Source organism: Enhydra lutris, unplaced genomic scaffold, assembly GCF_002288905.1.
Source record: "Enhydra lutris kenyoni isolate GAN:26980312 unplaced genomic scaffold, ASM228890v2 scaffoldscaffold10, whole genome shotgun sequence".
Classification (NCBI taxonomy): Eukaryota; Metazoa; Chordata; class Mammalia; order Carnivora; family Mustelidae; genus Enhydra; species Enhydra lutris.
The window spans coordinates 40,885,670-40,910,866 of NW_019154094.1; the positions used below are offsets into that span (position 1 = coordinate 40,885,670).

At 42.0% G+C, this 25,197-nt stretch overlaps 1 protein-coding gene across 3 annotated transcripts; it reads left to right on the plus strand.

Annotated features, from left to right (window-relative positions):
- The first annotated feature begins 12,366 nt into the window (after nt 1–12,366).
- Nucleotides 12,367–18,942, plus strand: LOC111144039 (von Hippel-Lindau tumor suppressor). 3 transcript variants are annotated; one of them, XM_022498111.1, is made up of 3 exons: nt 12,367–12,748; nt 14,675–14,797; nt 16,678–18,942. In XM_022498111.1, exons 1-3 carry the CDS (start codon nt 12,409–12,411, stop codon nt 16,872–16,874), a joined length of 660 nt encoding a protein of 219 aa, XP_022353819.1. In that variant the 5' UTR covers nt 12,367–12,408; the 3' UTR covers nt 16,875–18,942. The 3 variants fall into 3 exon arrangements, with proteins under 3 accessions (XP_022353819.1, XP_022353818.1, XP_022353820.1); XM_022498110.1 differs by having other exon boundaries at nt 12,407–12,748; nt 16,636–18,942; XM_022498112.1 differs by lacking the exon at nt 14,675–14,797 and having other exon boundaries at nt 12,407–12,748.
- The last annotated feature ends 6,255 nt before the right edge of the window (nt 18,943–25,197 follow it).

The window sequence follows — 25,197 nt, forward strand, 5'->3', positions numbered from 1 at the left end:
CATGATGTTTACAGCCTGTTGAAATCAGCATCCACACAGTTTAACTGCAACCCAGGGCAGACTGAGTTTTATCCAGTAAAAGCTAACGGTCTTTCTTTTGAAAAGCCAAGAGTTTAAATGGAAGTCTAAAACTTTGCATTCTAGCATCGAAAGCTTGCTATAAACTTATGCCACCCTACTGTTAAAGGCTTCCTTTTTTTTTTTTAAGATTTTATTTATTTATTTGACAGACAGAGATCACAAGTAGGCAGAGATGCAAGCAGAGAGAGAGGAGGAACCAGGCTCCCCGCTGAGCAGAGAGCCCGATGCGGGGCTCGATCCTAGGACCCTGAGATGATGACCTGAGCCGAAGGCAGAGGCTTTAACCCACTGAGCCACCCAGGCCCCCCTAAAGGCTTATTTCTTACATAGAATCTCTGTTTTAGTCATGTAGAAGTCGTCACACTCCATGCAAACAAATTTCCCCCTATTCAAATCGTATTTGCTATTTCAAGGCTAGCCCAAGTCAGGCCTCTTCCAGAAAGATCCCCTGGACTAGACTTTTTCATCCAGTACTACCCTTTTCCTTTTCTCAGTCCCTCCCATCCCGCCATGCTGACCCTACACTTCCGCTCTGGACTGGATCGTGTTACGAGCCGTTCTCTGATGTAGTACCTGGTACCACATGGTATAGTACAGTATATAGTATATATACATGAGCACCTTTTCCTGCACTGCCCAGCTGGGTGTCTTACAGAAGGCAGGTGATCAGTAAACACCAATTCAACTGACCTTACAGCCCAAGCTCCTTCCCACTGTCAGATCTTTTGAAAACCTTTGCTTAGACCTTTGGAAGACCATTTTAAGTAGAACCTTCATTTAAAAATGGATTTTACGGTGGAGACAAACCTGATGTCCTTTCCTTTGGGAAGTGATGTTTTTGAACATTATCGAGCTTGTCAGTGGTAGAGTGCTTCTAACAGTCTCTTGAGTTCATTACTCATATACTCAAACACTTGAGTTCATCATTCATAACAGCTCAGTCCTTTCCAGGATAAAGTAAGTACTTCTAAAGTTCAAGTTTTAGATCTTCTGGTCCTTTGCAGTCAATTTAGCACATTTATTGAGCTCCTGCTACATGCAAGGACTATACCATGAGATTGTGATGGGGGCAAAAGTGATGGTAACTAATATAAGCAGGAAAAAGCCTGCCTTTAATGAAGTCACGTGGAAATGTTCAGTAAATTCCTTGTGGTTGCATAGATGTCAGTTAATTTACTGATACCAAAATAACATTTCCAAAAAAAAGTCTCCTAACCAATACTGTGTTGCTAATGGTAGCCTGATGGTTGTAAAGAAAACTACTGGTAACATTGGATGTAAGCCACAAGTGAACTCAGCCGCCTGCTGGTAGTAACCCCTTCATTACACCTGGCACTTTAAAGTGTCAGAATGCTTTTTCTATGTTATCACACCCTTTACAGAATGAGGCCCTGGTTTGCACAAGGATATGAAGCTGGTGTTGTCTATACTTCATTGAGTGTTACCATGTGGTAGATGTCCTAGTTGCTTTATTTTATTTCATTAAATCCTCAGACACTAGGGAGCAGGCATTCTTATCTCCCTGTAATAGGTGAGGAACTAGTGTAGGCTAAAACTTGTCCAAAGTCCTAAGAAGTAAGTGAAGGTAAGGAATTTGAACTTAGACCTACACGACTCAGGTGGTTCTAACCGTTCTTTTATTCTGAAAGTGGTAGAGCAAGATCTAAAATTTATTTCATTCCTGGTCCAATGCCTTTTCACTGTTCTCACCTGAGACACTTTAAGCAATTACACAGCTCTGTTAGTCTTACACGTTTCCACCCTTCCTTTTGTGAAGAAGGCTTCATAGGTGGTTCTTGCTGTGTCTGGCAAACGCTGTTTGCATTCATGTGTATGTTGTCTAGTTTCACTTCTAACAGCTTCCTTTGTCTGAAGGTTTAATTTTATGCTGTATTTTCTGAAAGCCTTGCCTAAGGAATTTAATTCACACTAGTACTTCCTCTAGCTATCTTTGAGTTGAGCCAAAGAAAGCAGCTACATCCCCTTTTTGAAAGGCTGGCCAGGCTCCAGAAACTGGAATTTTACTCTTAAGTCATTCACATCTTTGCTCACAGGTCATTGCGGTCCATAGTGTTAGGCTAAACAACCATTTATTTTGTCCCAGGTGTCAGTTCTTCAACTTATGGAGTAATAGTTCTGAAATACAGTTTGTCCTTATTGAGGATGATAAAGTTATATTTTACATTTTATTTTTTAATACAATTTTTTTTTAAAGATTTCATTTATTTGTTTGAGAGAACATGAGCAGGGAGAACAGCAGAGGGAGAAACCGACTCCCTCCTGAGCAGGGAGCCCAATGTGGAACTTGATCTCAGGGTTCTGGGATTATGACCTGAACCAAAGGGAGACACTTAACCAACTGAGTCACCCAGGTGCTCTTATTCATTTATTTTTTTTTTAAAGATTTTATTTATTTATTTGACAGAGATCACAAGTAGGCAGAGAAGCAGGCAGAGAGAGAGGAGGAAGCAGGCTCCCCGCCGAGCAGAGATCCTGATGCGGGGCTCGATCCCAGGACTCTGGGATCATGACCTGAGCTGAAAGCAGAGGCTTTAACCCACTGAGCCACCCAGGTGTCCCGCTTATTCATTTATTTTTAAGCAATCTCTACATCCAACGTGGGGCTTGAACTCATGACCCTAAGATCAAGGGGGGCTTGCTCTTCCAACTGAGATAGTCAGATGCCCTTGATGGAAGTCAATTTTTTTGTTTTATGTTAGACTTTAGTCTTTATTTTTTAAATTTTTTTATTTTAAAGATTTTATTTATTTGCCAGACAGATCACAAGTAGGCAGAGGGGCAGGCAGAGAGAGAGAAGAGGAAGCAGGCTCCCCGCTGAGCAGAGAGCTTGATGCAGGGCTCCATCCCCAGGCCCTGGGATCATGACCTGAGCTGAAAGCAGAGGCTGTTTTGTTGTTGTTGTTGTTGTTTTAAGATTTTATTTATTTATTTGACAGAGATCACAAGTAGGCAGAGAGGCAGGCAGAGAGAGAGGGGGAAGCAGGCTCCCTCCTGAGCAGAGAGCCCAATACGGGGCTCAAACCCAGGACCCTGGGATCATGACCTGAGCCGAAAGCAGAGGCTTTAACCCACTGCGCCACCCAGGCGCCCCTGGAAGTGAATTCTTAAAAGCCAAGGATGCCTGTTGAAAAGAGAAAAATCATCAGACCTACTGTACGAAAAGCACTAAGGTGAAAACATGGGAAATGAGAGGTTTGTTTCTGGGAGATTAAAACTATAAGTATAAACATGCATTCATTCCATAAATACCTATTAAGGGATTACCGTGTGTTAGATATTGTGCTGAGCATTGAGAATATTGCAGAGAAGTCATGATCTCGCCTTGACAGCACTTGAATGAGGGTCATATGATAATCACACACACAAAAAAATTACACATGGTGCTGTGGAAGGCTGGAGATGTGATCAAGGAAGATGGTCTGCAATTCTAACTAGGCCTTTCAGTCTTGTGGAGTAAATTCTAAAGGCAGAAGCAGTGCAGAAATAGCAGGGTTCAGAGGGTTTCTCTTTAGTCAAAGATGAACTTCAGGAAGAAAGAAAAATAATCTATCAAATCTATTAAGTGCCAGGCACTGCACTAAGTATTCCTCATGCATTAAAGCTATGTCATTATCTTAATTTTGAAATTAAAGAAACTGAAGCATAGTGAAAAGGGTGGTCAGAGGGGAGTGCTGGATTAGAGAGGTTCATCATTTACTGCCTTGGCAAAAAATCTGAGTCAGACGTCTACAAAGGAACGCCAGAACCTGGGTGATTTTGCCATGGGCTGTCCTTGGAAGTACGTTATACAAAGAGGTGGTGATCCTGATATGGCCTCCAGCAGGATAGGGACCAGCAGGGATACGGACCTCCTGCTGTATTGAACATCAAAAACATGGAAACATTTGAGGAAAACCCCAAGGAAAGACAGGACTTCCTGTTAAATTATAATGCCTCAGAAACACCATAATTTATAGGACACATGCAGACATACATATGTGCTTCCAGTTTAGTGTTAGAAAAATGCCTACATCTGTAAAGTGAGAGCAGCTGTTTAAATGCAGGCCTTAAGATGGGTATTGCATCATTGCAGATAGTATTCACCAAGATCATTTAAGAGGAAGGAAAACATTTAGGATATACCAAGTAAAAGGAAATTGTATTCTTATGTTCTTATGTTACACTTGTATTGTTCTTATGTTCTTATGTTACACTTTCCACTATGCAAAAACAAACATGGAGAGAAGAAAATGCACCCGAGTATTTTAATACAACTGGTGATTTCTTTCCCCTTATACTTTCATGTTTTTTCTAAATTTTCCTTTAGGTGGATCTATTTTGCCTTGTTTATATTTTGGCCAATTAAAAATACAAAGAAGTATAATAAAGCAAACATTTATAATTTTTTTAAAGGTTTTATTTATCTGACAGAAATCACAAGTAGGCAGAGAGAGAGAGGGAAGCAGGCTCCCCGCTGAGCAGAGAGCCTGATGTGGGGCTCGATCCCAAGACCCTGGAATCGAGACCTGAGCTGGAGGCATAGGCCTTAACCCAGGCACCCCAAACATTGATAATTTTATCATATGAATATAGTAGTATGCTGTCATATTTACTTTTTTTTAAGGTTTTTTTTTTTTAAGATTTTATTTATTTATTTGACAGAGAGATCACAAATAGGCAGAGAGGCAGGCAGAGAGAGAGAGGGGGAAGCAGGCTCCCTGCTGAGCAGAGAACCCAATGCGGGGCTCATCCCAGGACCCTGGGATCATGACCTGAGCCAAAGGCAGAGGCTTTAACCCACTGAGCCACCCAGGCACCCCTACTTTCTTTTCTTTTTTTTAAAAATACATGATGAGTCTAAAATCCCTTTAACTTCCACTCTGGTCCCATTTCTCTCCTTCATCCCCAGGGGCAATGACTATCACGGGTTGGAGGTGTATCTCTAGCCATTCTATTTTTTCCTCTAAATTTAAAATTTATTTTAAATTTATTTTAAATTTACATAAGGAATTCACATTTTGGTGTATAGATCTGAGTTTTGACAAAACAGGCATGTAACCATCACCACTATTAAGTTACAGAATATCCCATCAACCCCAAAAGACATGGTGACCAGACCTTTCCTTCAGGCCTACGCCTCAGCAACCACCGATCTGTCTTCTGTCCCTGGTTTTGCCTGTTCCGGAATGTCATGTAACGGAATCATACAGTGCATAGCCTTTTTGAGTCTGGCTTTTCACTTAGCGCAATCAGTTTGAGATCCATCCACGCTGTTGTATGTATCAAGAGCTTATTCCTTGTCCTCGCGAAATGGTATTCCACTATCCACTCACCAACTGAAGGACATTGCAGTTATTTCCAGATTTTAGCAATCCTCACTAAAGCTGCTATAAACATTTGCATGTAGATTGTGTTGTGTATGTGTGAGTGAACAAAAGTTTTCATCTCTCCTAAGTGAGAATCATCTAGGAGTGAGATTGTTGGCTCATATGGTAAGTGTATGTTCAACTTCATGAGACATTGCTGAACTGCTTTACCATGGTGGCTATTAACATTTTCCGCTCTCACCAGCAATGCAAGAGTGCTCCAGCTGCTCCCTATCCATGCCTGCACTTAGTAGGTTTTTTGTTCTTTTAAAAAGTTTTAGCTATTCTAATAGATTAGACAGTGGTAACTCACTAAGGTTTTGATTTGTATTTCCCCAGTGACAACAATGTAGAGTACCTTTTCATGGGCTTGTTTGCCATCCTCTTTGAGGCCTTTGTTGATTTATTAGGCTTTCTTATTGTTGAATTTTTTTTTTTTAAAGATTTTATTTATTTATTTGACAGAGAGACAGGCAGAGAGAGGGAGGGAAGCAGGCTCCCTGCTGAGCAGAGAGCCCGATGCGGGACTCGACCCCAGGAACCTGAGATCATGACCTGAGCCGAAGGCAGTGGCTTAACCCACTGAGCCACCCAGGCGCCCCTCTTATTGTTGAATTTTGATAGTTATTTTATCCAGGCCAATTTTTAGTGTTTCTCATATACTTTTACGTACCTGTAATATATATATATGGTATCCTATTACTTGTACAATGGTTAAATAACTAAAAAACAAAAGAACTTGATTCCCCCAAACAATAAAAATTTTCACCTATGAGGGGCACTTGGGTGGCTCAGTTGGTTACATGTCTGCCTTTGGCTCAGGTCATGATTACAGGGTTCCTGGATCAAGCTCCGTGTTGGGCTCCCTGCTTCTCCCTCTCCCTCTGCCTCTCCGCCTGGCTCATGGCCGCTCTCTCTCTTCCTGTCAAATAAATAAAATCTTTAAATAAAATAAAATAAAATTTTGGGCTATGATATCTTTCCTATTTAATAAGTTGATACTGCATTGTTCCTTTATGTTCTTTTTTTCCCTGAAGTTTTCATGCGAATGTCATTTCGGTGTCCTTTGGGTTGCATGGGAAGATACAGTGATTAATGACTATGTTATATGCTTCAGAGTAGAAGTTATGTGTCTGTTTCTTACTACTATATCTCCACTGCCTCCTGCACAGTAGACATATAATGTATTTAATGCTAATGATTTGCCTTCTGAGGCAAAATGTTTGTCAATGTCAAAATGAATTATTTATTGAACTTGACATCTTACTTTAAAAAAGGCATATTATTGTTTCCCCTTATAATGCATTTATTGTCCGTGTGTACCCTTTTTTTTTTTTAAGATTTTATTTTTAACTCTATACCCAACATGGCACTCAGACTCATAACCCTGAGATCTAAGAGTCACATGCTCCACCGACTGAGCCAACCAGGCATCCATGTGTCCATGTGTACCCTTAAAGTCATAATGGGATGATCATATTAAATGAATTCAAATTGGGGGATAAAATAATCTCAATTCAAAATTATGTTATATAAATATATATACATTCTTGGTACTATTCTTAAAATATTTCTACAAACCTGAAAACTTGTTTCACAATGAAATTATTTTTCAAATATGTTACAGGTGGGGATGCAGATTACAGCACAAAACCAGTCTCATACTTGATAGTCTCAACAAACCCAAAGGCGCCAAAAGAACCAAAGGAAACCCTGACCCAGAGTTTTTCAATGCAAACACTGATGCCAATGGGTAACATTGTAAATGTTAGCTAAATGTAACAGTTGCCCTTTTGCTCTGTCAGGTTGTCAGTGAGATCCAAGGAGAGGCTGATAAAGGACCAGTGTTGCACACAAAACAGAAAACTGATGTGGGAGTCCTTGAATAGCTCTTCATTGATTAGGACTAAGGAGACCCAGGTTTTAATTTTGGCTTGGCCACCAGCTAAGAGGGTGGGAATGTCACACAACCTGTCCAGGCTTGTTTATTCATTTCTAAAACAGCAACAGTAGACTAGATTACTGCCTAAAATTCTTTCTCATCTTAAAGTTGTCTTATTTCTAGTTAACCCTAATCTTTGGACAACTTCGTGTACAGGTTAGCTTTTCTTCAGAAAATAAACCTGAGAGTCCTAAATCAATCTGATTTTCTTGTTGTGTGATCTAGTTGACACCCACACCTGCCTTTAGAAAGCAGCTGTATTTTTGTACAGTTACTGATGGTACCAGCTGTCTGCAAACTGCCAACTTAAGTCCCAACTCACATTCTCCAAAGCCAAGTTTCAACAAATGTTTTCTTTTTTTGCTGTATGAAGTATAATCGCTATTCCCCTCCCCTCCTCCGGAGAACAGCTTTTCTTTAGTTCTTAAGGACTTAGCTCCTTATGTGGGCTTTGGTAGAAGTTGTGGGGCAGTACCCATGGGTCTAAATCAGGGTGGCACCCTGACTTAGGCTGGATTCTTTGGTGCTTCATGAGAGTGACTCCTGACTACCTTGCTGTGAATGGCACAACTCATGCAATAATGTAGTTTCACATACAGCTTGGGAAGCACATAGGCATCGAAGACACTCGCTTTAGAAATGACCGTGGCGGCCTCTACTATGTTCCGAATAACAAAGTTCTTAATGGCCTTGTCCTTGGGTACACAAAGGGTGCGGTTGGTGTAGCAAATAGCCTGCCCGTGGCCGTGGCTCTTTTTGGCACCACCATTATTCCTTTCTTTTCTTGGTCATCTTGGAGGAGGGACCCTGAGAGAGTGGGCAAATGTTTTCTCGTATGCAACAGTATGAAACTGAGTGCAAATGCTAGAAAGGAGCCTGGAGATGAAAAGACGCTTTCTGTCGCACTCAGCGTGGCCTATAGTAACAAATACTCTTTACAAACATGGCTTCAGGTTCATGAAATAAAGGTAGAAAAAAGTACTGGGTAACAAGAGCAACAAAACAGAAGTTGGTACATCTCTGATGCCAAAGACATCAGTTCCCCATTTCTTCTTGCTTCTGAAATCAAGGTCAAGTTTAGTTTTTCAAGAGATTGAAAATTGCTTTATTATCAAGACGTTTGTAATCCATTTATGCCTAATAGCTCACTGGCTCAAACCTGTTACTTTTTAGTTTTTTTTTTAAATAAATATGCAAATTAAACCAAATTACAGGGTAGAAAATATTTTCTATAATATAGTATAGTATATTATATATACTATATATATAATATATATTATATATTATATATATAATATATATAATATATATATATATAATATAATATAGTATAGTATAATAAAGAGGTTCTCTTGAAGGTTCTTATGGCTGACTGAGAGAGGATTTGTCATATTTAGCTTATTTCCCACTCACATTAGAAAATATGAAAGTCTTTCAGAATTATCCTTCTTCAGAAATCTCAATGATGAGGAAACAGAAGGGAAGCTGAGGACAAAGCAGAAGCTGACACCCTGCAACCCCCCGCCCCATGGAATATATGTGACACTTCTCAGGCACTCCTGGCTGCCCTAAAAGAAAAACAAATAGTTAACTTGTAGAGATCACAATCCTGCAAGACCTGAGTCTTCCTCAGTTTACAAATGTGCTATGATTTACAAGGAAGTTTGCTTATCAATAGCCTAACTTCCAGACACTCATAACTCAGTTTCCTGAAGCGCTAACATCTCCCTCCCCTCCATAACATTGAGGAGGCTGAGGCAGAAGGAAATGTAAATAAAATTGAATATCTTTTGAACATGCAGCCCATTGACAAGGATGTGGGATAGGAGGAATGTAACATTCCTCCAGGAAGCTCCCAATCGTCCTCATGTTAGTGCCTCATTAGATAAACGGCCTTGGCTTGACAATAACCAGGCCTCCACTATCCTGAGAGTCTTCGTTAGCATATGGTAGTCCTTCTGGACACCCCCTTTGTCCTCACCTCCCCAACTCCTGAGTATATAATCAGCCACTTGTGAAGACCCCAGGGCAGTAGCTCTTTCTGCCCAAGGGTCCTGTCTCCATGTTTAATAAACCACCATTTTGCACCAAAGACCTCTCAAGAATTCTTTCTTGGTCATCGGAAAGGAAGAGAGGCACCAGTGGATAGCTTCCCTATGTCTAACCTCAGAAGAAGAAAACGAACTCCATCTAATTTTTTATTATGACAAGATGACTGAGAACAATCTGAATTTAGCAAATCTGGGCATATTTAACCCCTCTGAAACTCAGTCTTCTTACAGTTTGAGTCCAAATAAGTAAGCTATCAACACCTTAGTTTTGTTATAAGGATTAAACATTATGGTTTTAAAAAAAGAAAATAGAATGATTTAGTAAATGTAGATTAAAATGTAATTCTGCTTGTGCACACGCTCAGTCGCACTCTGTCAAAATCTTTAAAATAAATAAACTTAAAAATATTTAAAAAAGAGAATTGACTTAGGTAAATTATATCTCAATAAGCCTGGGGGCAAGGAGGAACTGATTTCATTGTTTTCATTACAAAGGTAATAAAACTACATCTAGAAGATGGAGGTGGGGAAGTAATTACATGTATTTTGCATAAAGGTTATCACACTACACATACAATTTGATAGGTTCCCCCCCTATATTTTTATTCATTTCTGTATTCTAAATAAGCTTTCCCTCACTTTAATGGGGTTGGCATTTTCCAACATGTTTTGTGAAGCAGTTTGCATCAGTCTTTCGGGTCAGGTAGTCAAAGAAACCAAAATGAGGTTGCTCAGATGGGTCACTGTACATCTAAAATCATAAATCTAAACCTCTTCTGTTTTTGCAGATTTGATTGAAAACAGCTGCCCCAGGAGTATAGCCAAACACGAAACAAAAAAGTTTACTTGTCCCTTCTCCCTCTGCCATTTCTTTTAAATGTTGGGGCCATAGTGCTGGGCTCTGAGCTCAAATCTATGTCCCTCTTTGGCTTGGGGTTCCTGGTGGATTTTCAGGAAGTGGTAGGCCTGTAGGAGTCATGGGCTTGGAGGCAGTGGATATAAAGTCAATGAGAAGCAAACTGGATTGGGAAATCTGTCTATGAGCCCTTATTTGACATCCAACGTGGATATTTATTTGTCTGATGGGACATGGGAAAGGAAAACTTTTAGATCCATTCTTAATAGTCCATACCAGATATAACTCTTCCGGGAAGCCTAGCCCAACAAACCACTCTACACCTTTCTCTTTTACAACCAATATCATACTGTAACAATATGTCTTGTATGCTTTCCCAGTAGCCTGTGAGAGTTTTCAGGACAGAGACAGTGTGTTTAATTTATCTTGATAATATTAACCGCTGCTATATGTTGAGTGCTTACTATGTGCTAGTCACTTCCCACTTTCCACTTAACACTTGTCCACAGTTTTGTCACTTAATTCCTAAAAATGAGCAACGTCTCAGAGAATTTAAGGAATTTTGCACAGTAATACATATCTGAAGCTACAAGCAGAATGAGAACCCAGGTGGATGTGAATTTCAGAGGGCACCCCCACTGCAGTGTCATGTGTTAGTCCCCTCTCAATTTCCTTTCATCTTTCTGACTATGTCCAGAAAAACTTGGTGTGACAACTAATACTTGGCATTTAATATCTAACACTTGGCTAAACCGGTGGAACCAAAGAAGTGCAGTCTCAGGGCTTTTAATAGACTATAGATTAAATTTAATAACTGTTGTTTTGTTTCCTTTTAAAGTTCCACTGTACTCTTCTGTGAAAAATGAAAGCGCATTTCCACTGATGGTAGTAATATAAAATTTCTTAAACTTGTTTAACTGTTTCGTGTGCATACAGAATTTAAAAGGAAGTATAGGGCGCCTGGGTGGCTTAGTTGGTTAAGCGACTGCCTTTGGCTCCAGTCATGATCCTGGAGTCTCAGGATCAAGTCCCACATCGGGCTCCTGCTCAGCAGGGAGTCTGCTTCTCCCGCTCTCCTCTCGTGCTCTCTCTCTCTCTCATTCTCTCTCAAATAAATAAATAAATAAAATCTTTTAAAAAGAAAGAAAAAGGGAAGTACAAAAAATTGGTGGTAGTACTTGCTTCCATGGACTTTTCCTGGGTGGCTGGGGGAAACTAGGACGAGAGGGAAATTTTGACTTTATTATACTCTTCTATACAAAATTCGAGTTTTGTGACCCAAAATGGCGACAAAAATGAATGAGAAAATTATTAAATAAATAATAGCTCGTATGGTAGGGAGAATACGGCAAAAACAATGAAGGTATCAAGAGACCGAATGAAGGGTGCCTGGGTGGCTCAGTGGCTTAAAGCCTCTGCCTTCTGCTCAGGTCATGATCCCAGGGTCCTGGGATAGAGCCCGGCATCTGGCTCCCTACTCAAGTGCGGAGACTGCTTGTGATCTCTGTCTGTCAAATAAATAAATAAAATCTTAAAAAAAAAAAAAAAAGAGAGAGACCAAATGAAGTTAAGGAAATGCTGCATCAAAAACTTATTAGTGGGGCGCCTGGTTGGCTCAGTAGTTTGAGTCTCTGCCTTCTGTTGGGGTCATAGTCTCAGGGTCCTGGGAATCGAGCCCCACATCAGGCTCTCTGCTTAGCGGGGAGCCTGCTTCCCCCTCTCTCTCTGCCTGCTTCTGCTTACTTGTGATCTCTCTGTCAAATAAATAAAATTAAAAAAAAAATCTTACTAGTGCGGGGGGGGTGGTGGCGGGAACAAATCCACTTTATAGAGGAAACGAGCCGATGAAATGGCCTGACACCAGGCTCCGCCTCCTGGATGCTCGGTTCCAAAGCCTGGAGAGGCCACCTGCGCTGCCACAAGGTTTCAAACCCGCCATTTCTGCCACAGTATTCCGTCCCTGACCGAGAGCGCGCGAAAACAGCTCGCGCTCTTTGCGGGGACGCGCACGCACGCATACGGGGACGCGCACGCACGCACGCCCAGCTCCGCCCCGTGAGGCCCGCAAATCCGGAGTCAGCGAGGCTGGGGTTGTCTAAGCTCCGGTAGGTAATGCCCCGGAAGGCAGGGAACGTGGAAGAGGCCGAGGCGGGTGCGGAGGAGGTGGGCGCAGAGGAGGTGGGTCCTGAAGAGGACGGCGGGGAGGAGTCGGGCGCCGAGGAGTCCGGGCCGGAAGAGTCTGATCCGGAGGAGCCGGGCGCTCAGGAGGAGATGGAGGCCGTGCAGCCGCGTCCGGTGCTGCGCTCGGTGAACTCCTGCGAGCCGTCGCAAGTCATCTTCTGCAACCGCAGCCCGCGCGTCGTGCTGCCGGTGTGGCTCAACTTCGACGGCGAGCCGCAGCCCTACCCGACGCTGCCGCCGGGCACGGGCCGCCGCATCCATAGCTACCGAGGTAGGCGGACTGGGGTCGCCCTGGCCGGGCGGGCCCAGGCGGACCGCGCCTCCCGCTTTGTCCCAGGGCGCAGCGAGCGCCTGCTCGAGCCCCGACAGGCTGTGACAGATCCAGGTTGACGCTGCTAGTGAGTGGCACCTTATTCTCTTTAGTACTGAGTAATTTTCCTGAGGTGACTTTTCCCCCTTACACGCGTATTTACTACTAAAAATGCTCCCTATCTAATGCCCATTAGTTCAGTCCGTGAATGGGAGAGTCTCAGGTTCTCTAATGTCCCCGGTGGGCCAGTTCCGCGTAGGGTCCCTGCCTTCAGGGAGAACACAGTCCGGGGGCGGGGACGGGCGAGTGCACACACAGCTAACTAGCCAGTGTCCCAGCGGCTGCTGGAAGGACGGAGCACGGCGGAAGGTGGGGGCTTGGAGCAGGTTCCTGCCGGTGAAGGGACGGCGTGTGTCGTTTCACTTCGAGCACCCCAGAGCAGAAGAAATGGAAGCCCGCCAGGTGCAGAGGGGCTGACCGACCCAAGACAGAGGAGTTGAGAGTTGTAGCCAGAGGGAACCGCGGGGGCTAACAACACCTGCAGTCTCGGGAGGGGAAACCTGAAAGACGGTTTTTCCCCTGGGGAGAGAGGGGCCATGGAATTTTTAAGCATGGAAATGACAGTGACAGATTTTAATACCGAAAAGCTCCCCCGAGTTGCACAGTGGTTTGGAGAGGGAAGACTGCTGCTGAGGAGCCAGTTAAGGAGGCTGTTGTAATAAGGAGGCAGTAATCTTATAGCTTTCAAAAAAGAGAAATCGTACTTGGTTAATTTTCACAGCCATCCTGGCAGGATCCCAGTAGATCCTTTTGCCTTGAGAGGAGCCTACTCAGAAATCTCCAAATTTTTACACCAGACTTACCTTGATATTAAAAGAGGGAGAACACAATTCTTCCGGGGGCTAACATTTCTGTAGTGTCCTATTTTATCCAAGAAATTGTGAATTTTGTATTCTCCAAAACTTATCTGTGCCTGGTTTAATATAAAATTTTTTAAAAAATTACTCTGTGAATCTACTTAATGTCACTGAACTCTATGTAAACTGTAAAACTGTATGTTTTACCATAATAAAAAAAATTATTTACCAGTTTATATTTCTTAATTTTCCCAGCAAATCAAGTAAGTTTGTGCCCCAGGAACACATGATTATTTAATTAATTAGCTAATGAATTCATTTTTAATGATGTGTTTATTCATACAGTCTCTACCTCCCTTAATAGAAAGTTAGGTGGGGAGGAGGGGGGCTCTCTTCTTCCCCGCCCTCTTCCCCCCCCCCCCTATGATGTATTTTTTTCTTAAATTCAGGTATAATATACATGCAGTTAAATGCACAGATCTTAGAGTTTGATGTGTTTTTGACAAATATAGCAACACCTAGATCGAATTCTAGATTAGAACATTTCCATCACTTTAGAAAGTTCCCTCCTGCCCCTTTCCACTCAATCCCCTCTCTTCCAGAGGCAGTCATTCTGGTTTTTCACACCATAGATTAGCTGCATCTTTTCCTACAGAATGTACCCTTTTCTGTCTGGTTTCTTTTTGTTAACATGATGTTTTTGCACCTTCTTGTTCTTGAGAGGCACAGATATAAGGAGTTGGTGAAGTTCTTTCTTTTAGTTTGCCATGTTTGGTGTGATTTGCAATTCATGAACTTTGCTTTTTGACCATGGGGTAGCAGGAAAGGCATGGTATTTGGAGCCTCAAGTACATGCTCTTTTTCCCTTACTGTCGCTTGGCCTTTTTTTTTGGTGAGGATTTAGTAAGATAATATTGGAAGGGCTTTGTCTGATATTTAAGCAGAATGAGAGTCAAGTACTTCAAGTGCCAATCCAGGAAGATGAAGGAAGTGGGTGTGGCTACATAACAGCCTCTGCTTGTTTTAACAGGTCACCTTTGGCTCTTCAGAGATGCAGGGACATATGATGGCCTTCTGGTTAACCAGACTGAGCTCTTTGTGCCATCTCTCAATGTTGATGGACAGCCTATTTTTGCCAACATCACACTGCCAGGTACTGATGTTCCATCTTACTTTCTTTTTTTTTTTTAAGATTTTATTTATTTGTCAGAGAGAAAGAGCACAGGCATGGGGAGTGGCAGAGGGAGAAGCAGGCTCCCTGCTGAGCAAGAGCAGGCTCCTAGGACCCTGGGATCGTGACCCAAGCCAAAGGCAGTCAATAGAACATGGGACTCTTGATCTCAGGGTCATGAGTTCAAGCCCCATGTTGGGTATAGAGATTACTTAAAAGTTAATATAAATAAGTAAAAAGAATAAATAAAAAGATAAGGCTGTTGTAGTAAATAGAGAATAAGCCATTTGAAGGAGCCAAAGCTTTATTGGCTTTTACTGGATTCTAGCCGAGTTATCCAACCTTTCTGTGTCCTGTCCTCCACCACAAATAAAATGGAACAAATTTATTTGTATGCTTTTTTTAAAAATTTTTTTAAAAGATTTTATTTACTTATTTGACAGAGATCACAAGCAGGCAGAGAGGCAGATAGAGAGAGAGAGAGAGAGAGAGAGGAGGAAGCAGGCTCCCCGTTGAGCAGAGAGCCCGATGTGGGGCTCGATCCTAGGACCCTGGGATCATGACCTGAGTTGAAAGCAGATGCTTAACCGACTGAGCCACCCAGGTGCCCCTAGTGTTGTATCTTTTAATGTTATTTAACCCACTCAAGCTCAGTGCCAAACAGGTTAAAAAAAAAAATCACCGAATTGAACATTAACATCATAGTTTATTATTTGTTTAAAACTCAGTTGATTTTGGGGCGCCTGGGTGGCTCAGTGGTTTAAGCCGCTGCCTTCGGCTCAGGTCATGATCTCAGGGTCCTGGGATCGAGCCCCGCATCGGGCTCTCTGCTCAGCAGGGAGCCTGCTTCCTCCTCTCTCTCTACCTGCCTCTCTGCCTGCTTGTGATCTCTCTCTGTCAAATAAATAAATAAAATCTTAAAAAAAAAAAAAAAAACTCAGTTGATTTTATTAGGTTGAACTTAAAGAAACTGATGTTCTTGTGGATTAAAAAACCCCAAATACAAGGGTACCCGGAAGCACGCAGCTATTGATCTCAGGCTTGTGAGTTTGAGCCCCAAGTTGGGTATAGAGATTACTTAAAAACAAACAAAACAAACCCAAATGCCTGTAGCTTCATAAGGTTCAAACTGATACATATATGTGGATCCTGTTTTAAGGAAGCAGGTGTACAAAAATTGATAAGTTGATAAGTTAAATTGATAAATGTAACTTTTGGCTTATAGGATGCCCTTAAAGAGTTAATTCCCCAGTGAGTTTAAAATAGAACTGGAGTTCCTCAAAATCCAGTTACAAACTGTTTTGGTTATCTATTGCTTTGTGACAGCTACCCCCAAACTAAGAACTTCTTTCTTATTCATAATTCTGCACTCTAGGCTGAGCTCAGGCAGGTGGTTATTCTGCTCATTTGTGGTCGTTGGTGTGGCTGACTGCTGGCAGGTTGGCTGGTGGCTGGGCCTCCCTCCTATGCATTCTCAGGGCTTGTTCCTCTTGTGTAGGGTAGCTCTTGTGTAGGGTAGCTCAGGGCTCCTGAGAGCGTAAAAGTGGAAGTTGCCAGGGCTTCTTAAATGTTAGGTTCAGAATTGGCACAGTGTCTGTTACGTCACCCACATTCATTTAGTTAAAGCACATCACAAACAACACACTTGTAAGGGGAAGTTACTACACGAAGTCCTGCATACCATGGAGATGTGCATTAGGGCCATCATGTTATACTCTGCGACACACAGGCCCTCACTTTTTTAGCCCAAAGTGAGGTCTGTATATAGTAAATGGAATTGCTGTGGTTGGCAAAGCCTCTTGCTCCTTCCTTGTCCCAAGGCTTGAGTCTGCTGCTGAGGATTTGGTTTTCTGCATTTACAGTGTATACGCTAAAAGAGCGGTGCCTCCAGGTTGTCCGAAGCCTAGTCAAGCCCGAGAATTACAGGAGACTGGACATCGTGAGATCACTCTATGAAGATCTGGAGGACCACCCGAATGTAAGGAAAGACCTGGAGCGGCTGACACAGGAGCATATTGAAAATCAACGGCTGGAAGGGGGGACTGAGGATTTTAAATGAAATTTGCACTCTTGAGTTTCAGCCTTTGATGGTACTAACTAGTCTTGATCTACATTTAGGACTGGTCACTTATTCTCAGATTCAAGGTGTCTCATTCTCAGAGTAAAAAATCCTCCATTGCTTATAGGAAAGTCAACTGACTTCAGTAGGCATTGTGATGTTTAGGGGCAAATATCACAAAATGTAATTTAATGCCTGCCCCTTCTAGAAGTATTCATCAAGTAGTTGCGTTTTTGCCTCCTAGTAAGTCAGGAAAGTTTCTATATAAGGACTTTTGTGTAAGTAATTCAATAAGAATTGCAGCATATTCTTTAATTGTAAGAAAGCAGTGGCATCTGCTTTTAATTGCTGTGTTGTGGTTGGTGATATGTCCACCTCCCACTTTGAGAAGACAGAGATGTCCTTGAGGCAGGGACAAGTCTGTCTCCTCTTTGAGACCCCAGTGCCTCACGCATTATGAGCCTTCAGTCACTGTTTGTTGAATGAACAAACCAGTAGATACTTTGGTAGAAAGTGTTTCGAGGTTTTGCCCTTTTTTGGGGGGTGGGGAAGTGGGGACCTTACATTATATACAGTAAACAAATGTTTTAAAGGGAATCACTTTTATAGAAAGCACTTTTTATAACTTTCTAAATTTTGTGCTTTTCTCTGTCCACTGTTGTTTTAGTTCTATTTTATTTGTTTCTAAACCAGGAATAGCTTTCTACAGTTATTGTGATGATTGCTTTCTGAAACTTGACATCTGCACAGAGGATAGGAGAGAATAGCTATCCTTTTGTTTAGTTCTAGTATTAAGGAGCTGCTACTGTACTGTAAATAGATTTTTACTGTACTTAAAATAGATTTAAGTGTGGGTATTTCTGTTACTTTTTGGTAGATCCACTACATTTCTGTTTGGCTTAGTGTTTTTGTTGTTGTTGTTGTTTTAATGCTGCTGGTGTTTTAACCATGGGCCAGTGGTGTTGGGGCAGTGGGGACCACTAAGGGGAGTCACTTACAGGCTCATCTGGACTTGCAAGGGTCCTATTTCAGCATTTTTCATCAGGCAGGATCTGGTGACATTTTGCACCTGGCTGGAGAAGAGGCAGAAGCCCTCCACCTCTTGGAAGTTACTCATAACACACAGTGGATTCAGGGAGTAGCCTGAAATGTTTTATAATTTTATAAATGTACAAATCCTTTCTTATAGGCTGGACTTAAATTGTTTAACTCAAATTCAATACTTCTATCAGGCTTTCTTTTTTGGTAACTGATAGTTAAAAAAAAAAAAAAATCCCCCCAGTAAAGAAAATTTTGGTAAAGACAATAAAGTAAAAGGAAAAAAAGATCACTGTAGCTATACTACTTGAATAGAGTCCCCAAACATTTTGAACTTTTGGTCTTTTTAGGGCATGCTGTGGTTGGTTTGGTTTTACATAGTTGAGATCGTACTGAATATACAGTTTTGTATTCTACCTTCTTAGTTATAATTTTATAATTTAAATATCTTCCCATGGTATTATAAGCTCTTTGTAGACATTAGTGCAGTCTTCCTTTTATGAATAGTGGGATATTTCTTGGTATCTTTAGTTCCTATATTAACCTTTGAGCACAATTCCTGTGCTCTGAAATCAGCGTGAAGTAAGACAGTGCCCCACAATTTCCCCTAGATTTTGTTTCACCTTTTCTTCATCCCCTCTTTCAACATTCAGTTAATAAATTGGCCTTTGTTTTTTAGGCATGCTGTAGTAATCAGTAATCAGTGACACACGTCTCTGTGTCTGATGTGTTACTGAGCTGCTAGGTGGGAAGGAAGAAATGCTGGGGAGCAGGCAGCAGTGTGTATTCGAGGGTGGGATGGGATGGGGGATGTCAGGAAGTCTGCTGTTGCTGGATTTGTTCAACATTGGTTTAAAATTTTTTTTAACCTGTCTTTGTGTCCAAATGAGATTCGTGTTCATCCTTTGAAAACTGCAGTTTGAGTACTGTGTTTTTTTTGTGTTGTTCAAGGAAGATTGAAAACCTGTAGCATGGATAATATATGTATTTCATTTGAGATTTTATGACTGTATTAAATGTATTGCTTCTAAGAGACTGTGATGTTTCCTCTTGTGAGTTAAAAAAAAACCAAAAAGCTGTTCTTGAATATGTTAAATGGTGCTGAGCTAAGGAAATAGGTTTGGTATGTCTCTGTGTGGCTCTGTTGTGAGACACCTGTGTTTCTGTAAAGGCTTAAGTGGGAAGGGACATTACAGACTCAAGCAACTGTCTTCATGCTCAGGCCCTTTTCTTTCCAACCTTGGGTTTCTTTTATTTTTTGTTTTTTACTTTTTTATTTCCTTAAGTAATCTCTATACCTAACATGGGGTGCAAACTCACAACCCCAAGATAAAGAGTTGTGTGCTCTACTGAGCCAGCCAGGCACCCCACCCTGGTTTTGTGTATGTATATATGTGTGTATGTATTTATTTAAATTTTTTTTCTTTTTCACCTTGTGTTTTTTTTTTTTTTTTAAGATTTTATTTATTTATTTATTTATTTATTTAGAGAGAACACAAGTGAGGGGAGGGATAAAGGGAGAGAGAGGATCTCAAGCAGACTGTGCTGAGCCTGGAGCCCAGTGCAGGGCTCTGTCACATGACCCTGAGAAAGGACCTGAGCTAAAACCAAGCTTGGGACACTTTTTTTTTTTTTAAAGATTTTATTTATTTATTTGAGTGAGCAAGTAAGAGAGAGCATGAGAGGGGAGAAGGTCAGAGGGAGAAGCAGACTCCCTGCTGAGCAGAGAGCCCGATGCGAGACTTGATCCAGAGACTCCGGGATTATGACCTGAGCCAAAGGCAGTTGCTTAACCAAATGAGCCACCCAGGCACCCCAAGCGTGGGACATTTAACCAACTGAACCACTAAAGTGCCCCTCCTCATACTGGTTTTTTTTTTTTTTTTTTTAAGATTTTATTTATTTCACAGAGAGAGATCACAAGTAGGCAGAGAGAGAGGGGGAAGCAGGCTCCCCGCTGAGCAGAGAGCCCGATGCAGGGCTCGATCCCAGGACCCTGAGATCATGACCTGAGCCAAAGGCAGAGACTTAACCCACTGAGCCACCCAGGCACCCCATGTTTGTTTGTTTGGTTTTTTTTTTTTTAGAACATTGTTTCTTTTAGCTTCATTTTTCATGTAAAAATGAAATACCACTGTGAAAAAAATTAAGCACTGCATAAAAGCATTAAGAAAAGTACTCACAATGAGGAGTTGGTTTTTTTTCCCACATAAACAGAACCAACCTTAACAGACACCTTACTGAAGAAATTATACAGTTGGCAAGTAAGCATATGAAAAGATGTGCCACATCATATATCACCAGGGAAATGCACATTAAAACAAGGAGAGGGGCACCTGGGTGGCTCAGTCAGTTAAACATCTGACTCTTGATCTCAGCTCAGGTCTTGATCTCAGGGTCATGATTTCAAGCACCCACCCATATTAGGCTCCACACTGGGTATGGAGTCTACTTAAAAATAATGAGATACCAGTGCACACCTGTTAGAGTGGCCAAAATCTGGAGGAGGCCAACAAATGCTGGCAAGAATACCAGCAATAGGAATTCTCACTGCTGGTTGGAATGCAGAATGGTACAGCCACTTACAATTTGGCAGTTTTTCTTTTCTTTTCTTTCTTTCTTTCTTTCTTTTTTTTTTTTAAGATTTTTATTTATTTATTTGACGAGAGAGATCACAAGTAGGAAGGCAGGCAGAGAGGGAGGGGGAAGCAGGCTCCTGGCTGAGCAGAGAGCCCAATGAGGGGCTCGATCCCAGGACCCAGAGATCATGACCTGAGCTGAAGGCAAGGCTTAACCCACAGCCACCCAGGCACCCCCAATTTGGCAGTTTCTTACAAAGTAAATATTCTCTTATCATATATTTCAGTAATCATGCTCCTTGATGTTTACCCAAAGGAGTTAAAAACTTGGATATTTATAGCAGCCTCATTTATAATTGGCAAAACTTAGAAGGAATTAGGGTGTCCTTTAGTAGGTGAATGTATAAATAAACAGTTCCAGACACAGAATACTATTCAGCACTAAGCAGAAATGAGCTGTCAACCATGAAAAGACATGGAGGAAACTTTAATGCATATTCCTAAGTGAAAGAAGCCAATCTATAAAGGTCACATAGTGTACGATTTCAGCTCTATGACATTTCTGGAAAAGGCCAAACTATGGAGTAAAAAGATAATGGTTGCCAGGGTATGGAAGGGAGGGTGGGATGAATAGGCAGAGCATGGGATTATTTTAGGGCAATGAAGCTCTTCTGTATGATACTATAATGGTAGATATGTGAGTTTGTAAAACATAAAATATACAACACCAAGAATGAACCTTAAAGTAAACTATTGTCTTGGGGTGATAATGGTGTGTCAGTGAAGGTTCATCAGTTGTAACAAATGTACTATTTGAATGGGGATGTTGATCATGGGGGAAGCTTTGCATGTGTGGGGGCAGGAGGTATATGGGAAATACCTGTACCTTCCTCTCACTTATGCTGTGATCTTAAAGTCTATTAAAAAAAAAGAAGGTAAGTTGTTTCCATTTTATCAGCGCTTATATACTGAGAAGGTGATAAAAGGACAGGCACTGTCCCATAAATCAGCACACTGAGGGTATGAAATAGGTGTCAGTGTTTTGTACTCTTGACATGTGAGCGCCAGTGTGAACTTTCAGATAATTTCACACGAGGTTTCTGTATCCCATTCTTACCACCTCACTCCTACTGTATGCCAGTCACTGGGCTGCCTGATACCCCTTCAGTATTTCCCTTTTTTTGTTGGCACACCTGAACTCCCTGCCCCAACCAAACATTTCCCTGGGGCTTCCCCTCACCATAGATTGGGACTGGGAGATAGAATTTTCTCTGGGAGGGACGCCTGGGTGGCTCAGTTGGTTAAGTAGCTGCCTTCGGCTCAGGTCATGATCCCAGTGTCCTGGGATCGAGTCCCACATCGGGCTCCTTGCTCATCAGGGAGCCTGCTTCTCCCTCTGCCTCTGCCTGCCATTCTGTCTGCCTGTGCTTGCTCTCTCTCCCTCTCTCTCTCTCTCTGACAAATAAATAAATAAAATCTTAAAAAAAAAAAAAAGAATTTTCTCTGGGAGATGGGATCTGTGGAATCTGACACTATTTTCCAGATAGCCAGTGTTAGAAGTAAGTGAAGCTGTAGGATACCAACTGGTGTTGCAGAGAATTGCTTGTTGTGGGGAATAAATAGCTCCCCCCACCAAGATCTGGTGACCAGAACTGTCAAAAGTTGTGTTCTGTGTAGGGTCAAGGAGAAAAATACAGGAGAAGGTAGAACTGGATTTTTTCCTACACAGGAGGAGGAAAGACTAGGACTGAGTTTTTTCTTAATTCACTCTGTGAAAATTAGCGAAAGGAAAACTCACTGAAGTGGAGTCAGGAGGCCAGCAGGGGGAGCTCTCGCGGCCTACCACTCCTTAGTTGTAGACCCCAACAGGAAGAGGGGGACACTGTAGGTGGACACTGCTATCCCAGTGGGAGGAAAAAAGGTTCCTCTTCTCCCAGCAACAGCCTAGCCAATGAGACAACTCAGCCAATGAAAAGCTACCATACTTTGAACTCCCAGTTTGTTCTAATGGACTTTGTTTTTGACAGCGCTCCCAGCTCCGCTCTTTCCTCTGTAAAGGAGCCTTCCTGTTTTTTGTTCTGTGACTTGTCTATGGTTTTGTAGTATCTCGTGTCTTGATTCATAATTCTGTGCTTTCCTGAATAAACCAATTTTTGCTGGTAAAATAACTGACAGCTTTATTTTTAAGGTTAACTACTCTTTTTTTTTTTTTACAATGATCATGTACTCAAAAAAAGAAACAATGAAGATATTTAAAAATTTTTAATTTATTATTTTTTAAAAAGATTTTATTTATTTACTTGTCAGAGAGAGAGAGAGAGAGACCGCACAAGCTGGGGGAGCAACAGGCAGAAGGAGAAGCAGGCTTCCTGCTGAGAAAGGAGCCCGATGCAGGACTTGATTCTAGGACCCTGGGATCATGACCTGAGCAGAAGGCAGACACTTAACTGAGCCATCCAGGTGGCCCAAATGCAGGAAGCTTTTTAAAATGTCAGTGCCTTGTTGTTATGAACACTGGGTGGTTAAAATAAAAACTTAAGGAACATCTGGGTGGCTCAGTCCTTTAAGCATCTGACTCTTGATTTCAGCTCAGGTCATGACCTCAGTTGTCAGATCAAGCCCCACACTGGGCTTTGCACTGGGCATGGAGCCTGGTTAAGATTCTCTCTCCCCCCGGGGCGCCTGGGTGGCTCAGTGGGTTAAGCCTCTGCCTTTGGCTCAGGTCATGATCTCTCTGCTTAGCGGGGAGCCTGCTTCCTCCTCTCTCTCTCTCTCTGCCTGCCTCTCTGCCTGCTGTGATCTCTCTCTGTCTGTCAAATAAATAAATAAAATCTTTAAAAAAAAAAAAAAGATTCTCCCCCTCCTCTGCCCTTTCCCCCACTCTCTCTAAAAACAAAAAAATAACAAAAATAAATAAATAAAAACTTTAAAGAAAAGAGGAGAGGCTCTGAAAAAAATAAAAATGCCGGGGCCTGAGCCCCACCCCAAACCCACCTACAATTGAGTCTGGATCTGTGGAGGTCAGGTTGGTCATGTATAGTTTGTTAAAACTTGCTAAGGTGCAGCTGGAGTGCAATCCACTGACTATAATTTCAAGGTAATTAAATGTGAATAGATCAAAATGATACAACTGTATAACTAGTTACATTCAAGCTCAATAATTGTTTCTAGTTGATTGTGGTAGGGAGGGTGTTAGCCATGGAAAGCAGCCAATTAGGGGAAAAATGAACTGTGCAGGATCAAAGGAAATTTCTCTTTGTGGTGAGGCAGTATAATCAAGTAGAAAGAGCACTTCCTTTGGGGTCAGGTTTGGGTTGAATCCTGTAACTTGGCCAGTTTGGAGTTATGCCTCACTTTTCTCATCTGTAGGATGGCAACAATAAACCTACCTCGTAGGGTTGTTGTGAGGATCCCAGATAATGTATGCTGAATGCTTGGTCCTGGGTAGGTGAGTGGCAGCACTATTAACTCGTAATAACAATGATCTAACTTTGAAGAATTTATTCTAAAAATTTGGACCAAGATGTGCTCCTAAGATGACCTGCTTAGGCCCTGAACTACTTAGGTCTCCCCAGAGGAGAAAATCCTGGGACTCAGATTCCAAGCCCTGAGGATCGGGTGAAAAGGAAACTTGCCAAGAGCCCAAGGAGATAGCAGAGAGAGGAGTTGTGACTTGTCTATACTGGACTGGCCAAGGCTGAATGCAAATCTCCTGTGGTCTCCAAGCCCCATCAAGGGGGAAGAGGTCCCATGCCACTAAGGGAATAATCCTACAAAGACAGCTGCTCTATACTTGCAGAAGAGAGAGAGATGCAGGCAGAAGACTCTAAGTAGAAAAAAATGAAAGAAGAGGATGTTTGTCCTGGGATGTAGGTGCTTTCTCCTTCAATTCCACCTTCAACCACTGCTGAAACACAAGACTTCCTCTGAAAAACAGTCACAGAACACTGAAATAGACCTCTTTTCCAACATCAAAGGGGTGGACTTGCATATAAGCAACACTTTATTGGGCTAAGAACTCTACCGTTTATCCATGTCAGCTTCACCCCAATCCTTCAAAGTGGCTAAGGTAGGATATTCAGTTTACAAAAGAGAAAACTGCAAATTTGCTCCAGGATGAAGAGCCAGACAGTGACTGAAGTAGGGCCTGTATCCCTATAGAATTCTAAGGTGGTGGGTGACTTTTTCTTTTCTTTCTTTCTCTTAAGGATTTTATTTATTTGACAAAGAGAGACAGCGAGAGAGGGAACACAAGCAGTGGGAGAAGCAGGCTTCCCGATGATGCAGGCCTTGATCCCAGAACCCTGGGATCATGACCTGAGCCAAAGGCAGACAACCCAATGACTAAGCCACCTGGGTGCCCCTCTTTTCTTTTCTTTAAAAAATGATTTTGATGTCCTTTGATCCTTTGTCCTTTGAAGGATTAAAACAAATTTTTTTTTAATTTATTTATTTGACAGACAGAGATCACAAGTAGGCAGAGAGGCAGGCAGAGAGAGGGGAAGGGAAACAGGCTCCCTGCTGAGCAGAGAGCCCGACTTGGGGCTCGATCCCAGGACCCTGGGCTGAAGGCAGAGGCTTTAACCACTGAACCAACCAGGCGCCCCTGTCCTTTGAAGGATTAGGGGAGCACTCTGCCTGGAGCTTTTTTCAGTATGGCAGCTACCATTCTTTAAGCCTCTTCTCTGTACAAGAAAGACCCTGTA

What these genes read in the sequence shown, in the direction of transcription:
- LOC111144039 (XM_022498110.1), top strand. Translation starts at nt 12,409, where the DNA reads ATGCCCCGGAAGGCAGGGAACGTGGAAGAGGCCGAGGCGGGTGCGGAG. An exon ending in CCGCATCCATAGCTACCGAG is followed by an intron (nt 12,749 to 14,674) that starts GTAGGCGGACTG and finishes TTGTTTTAACAG; the next exon opens with GTCACCTTTGGCTCTTCAGA. An exon ending in TGCCAACATCACACTGCCAG is followed by an intron (nt 14,798 to 16,635) that starts GTACTGATGTTC and finishes CCTTGTCCCAAG; the next exon opens with GCTTGAGTCTGCTGCTGAGG.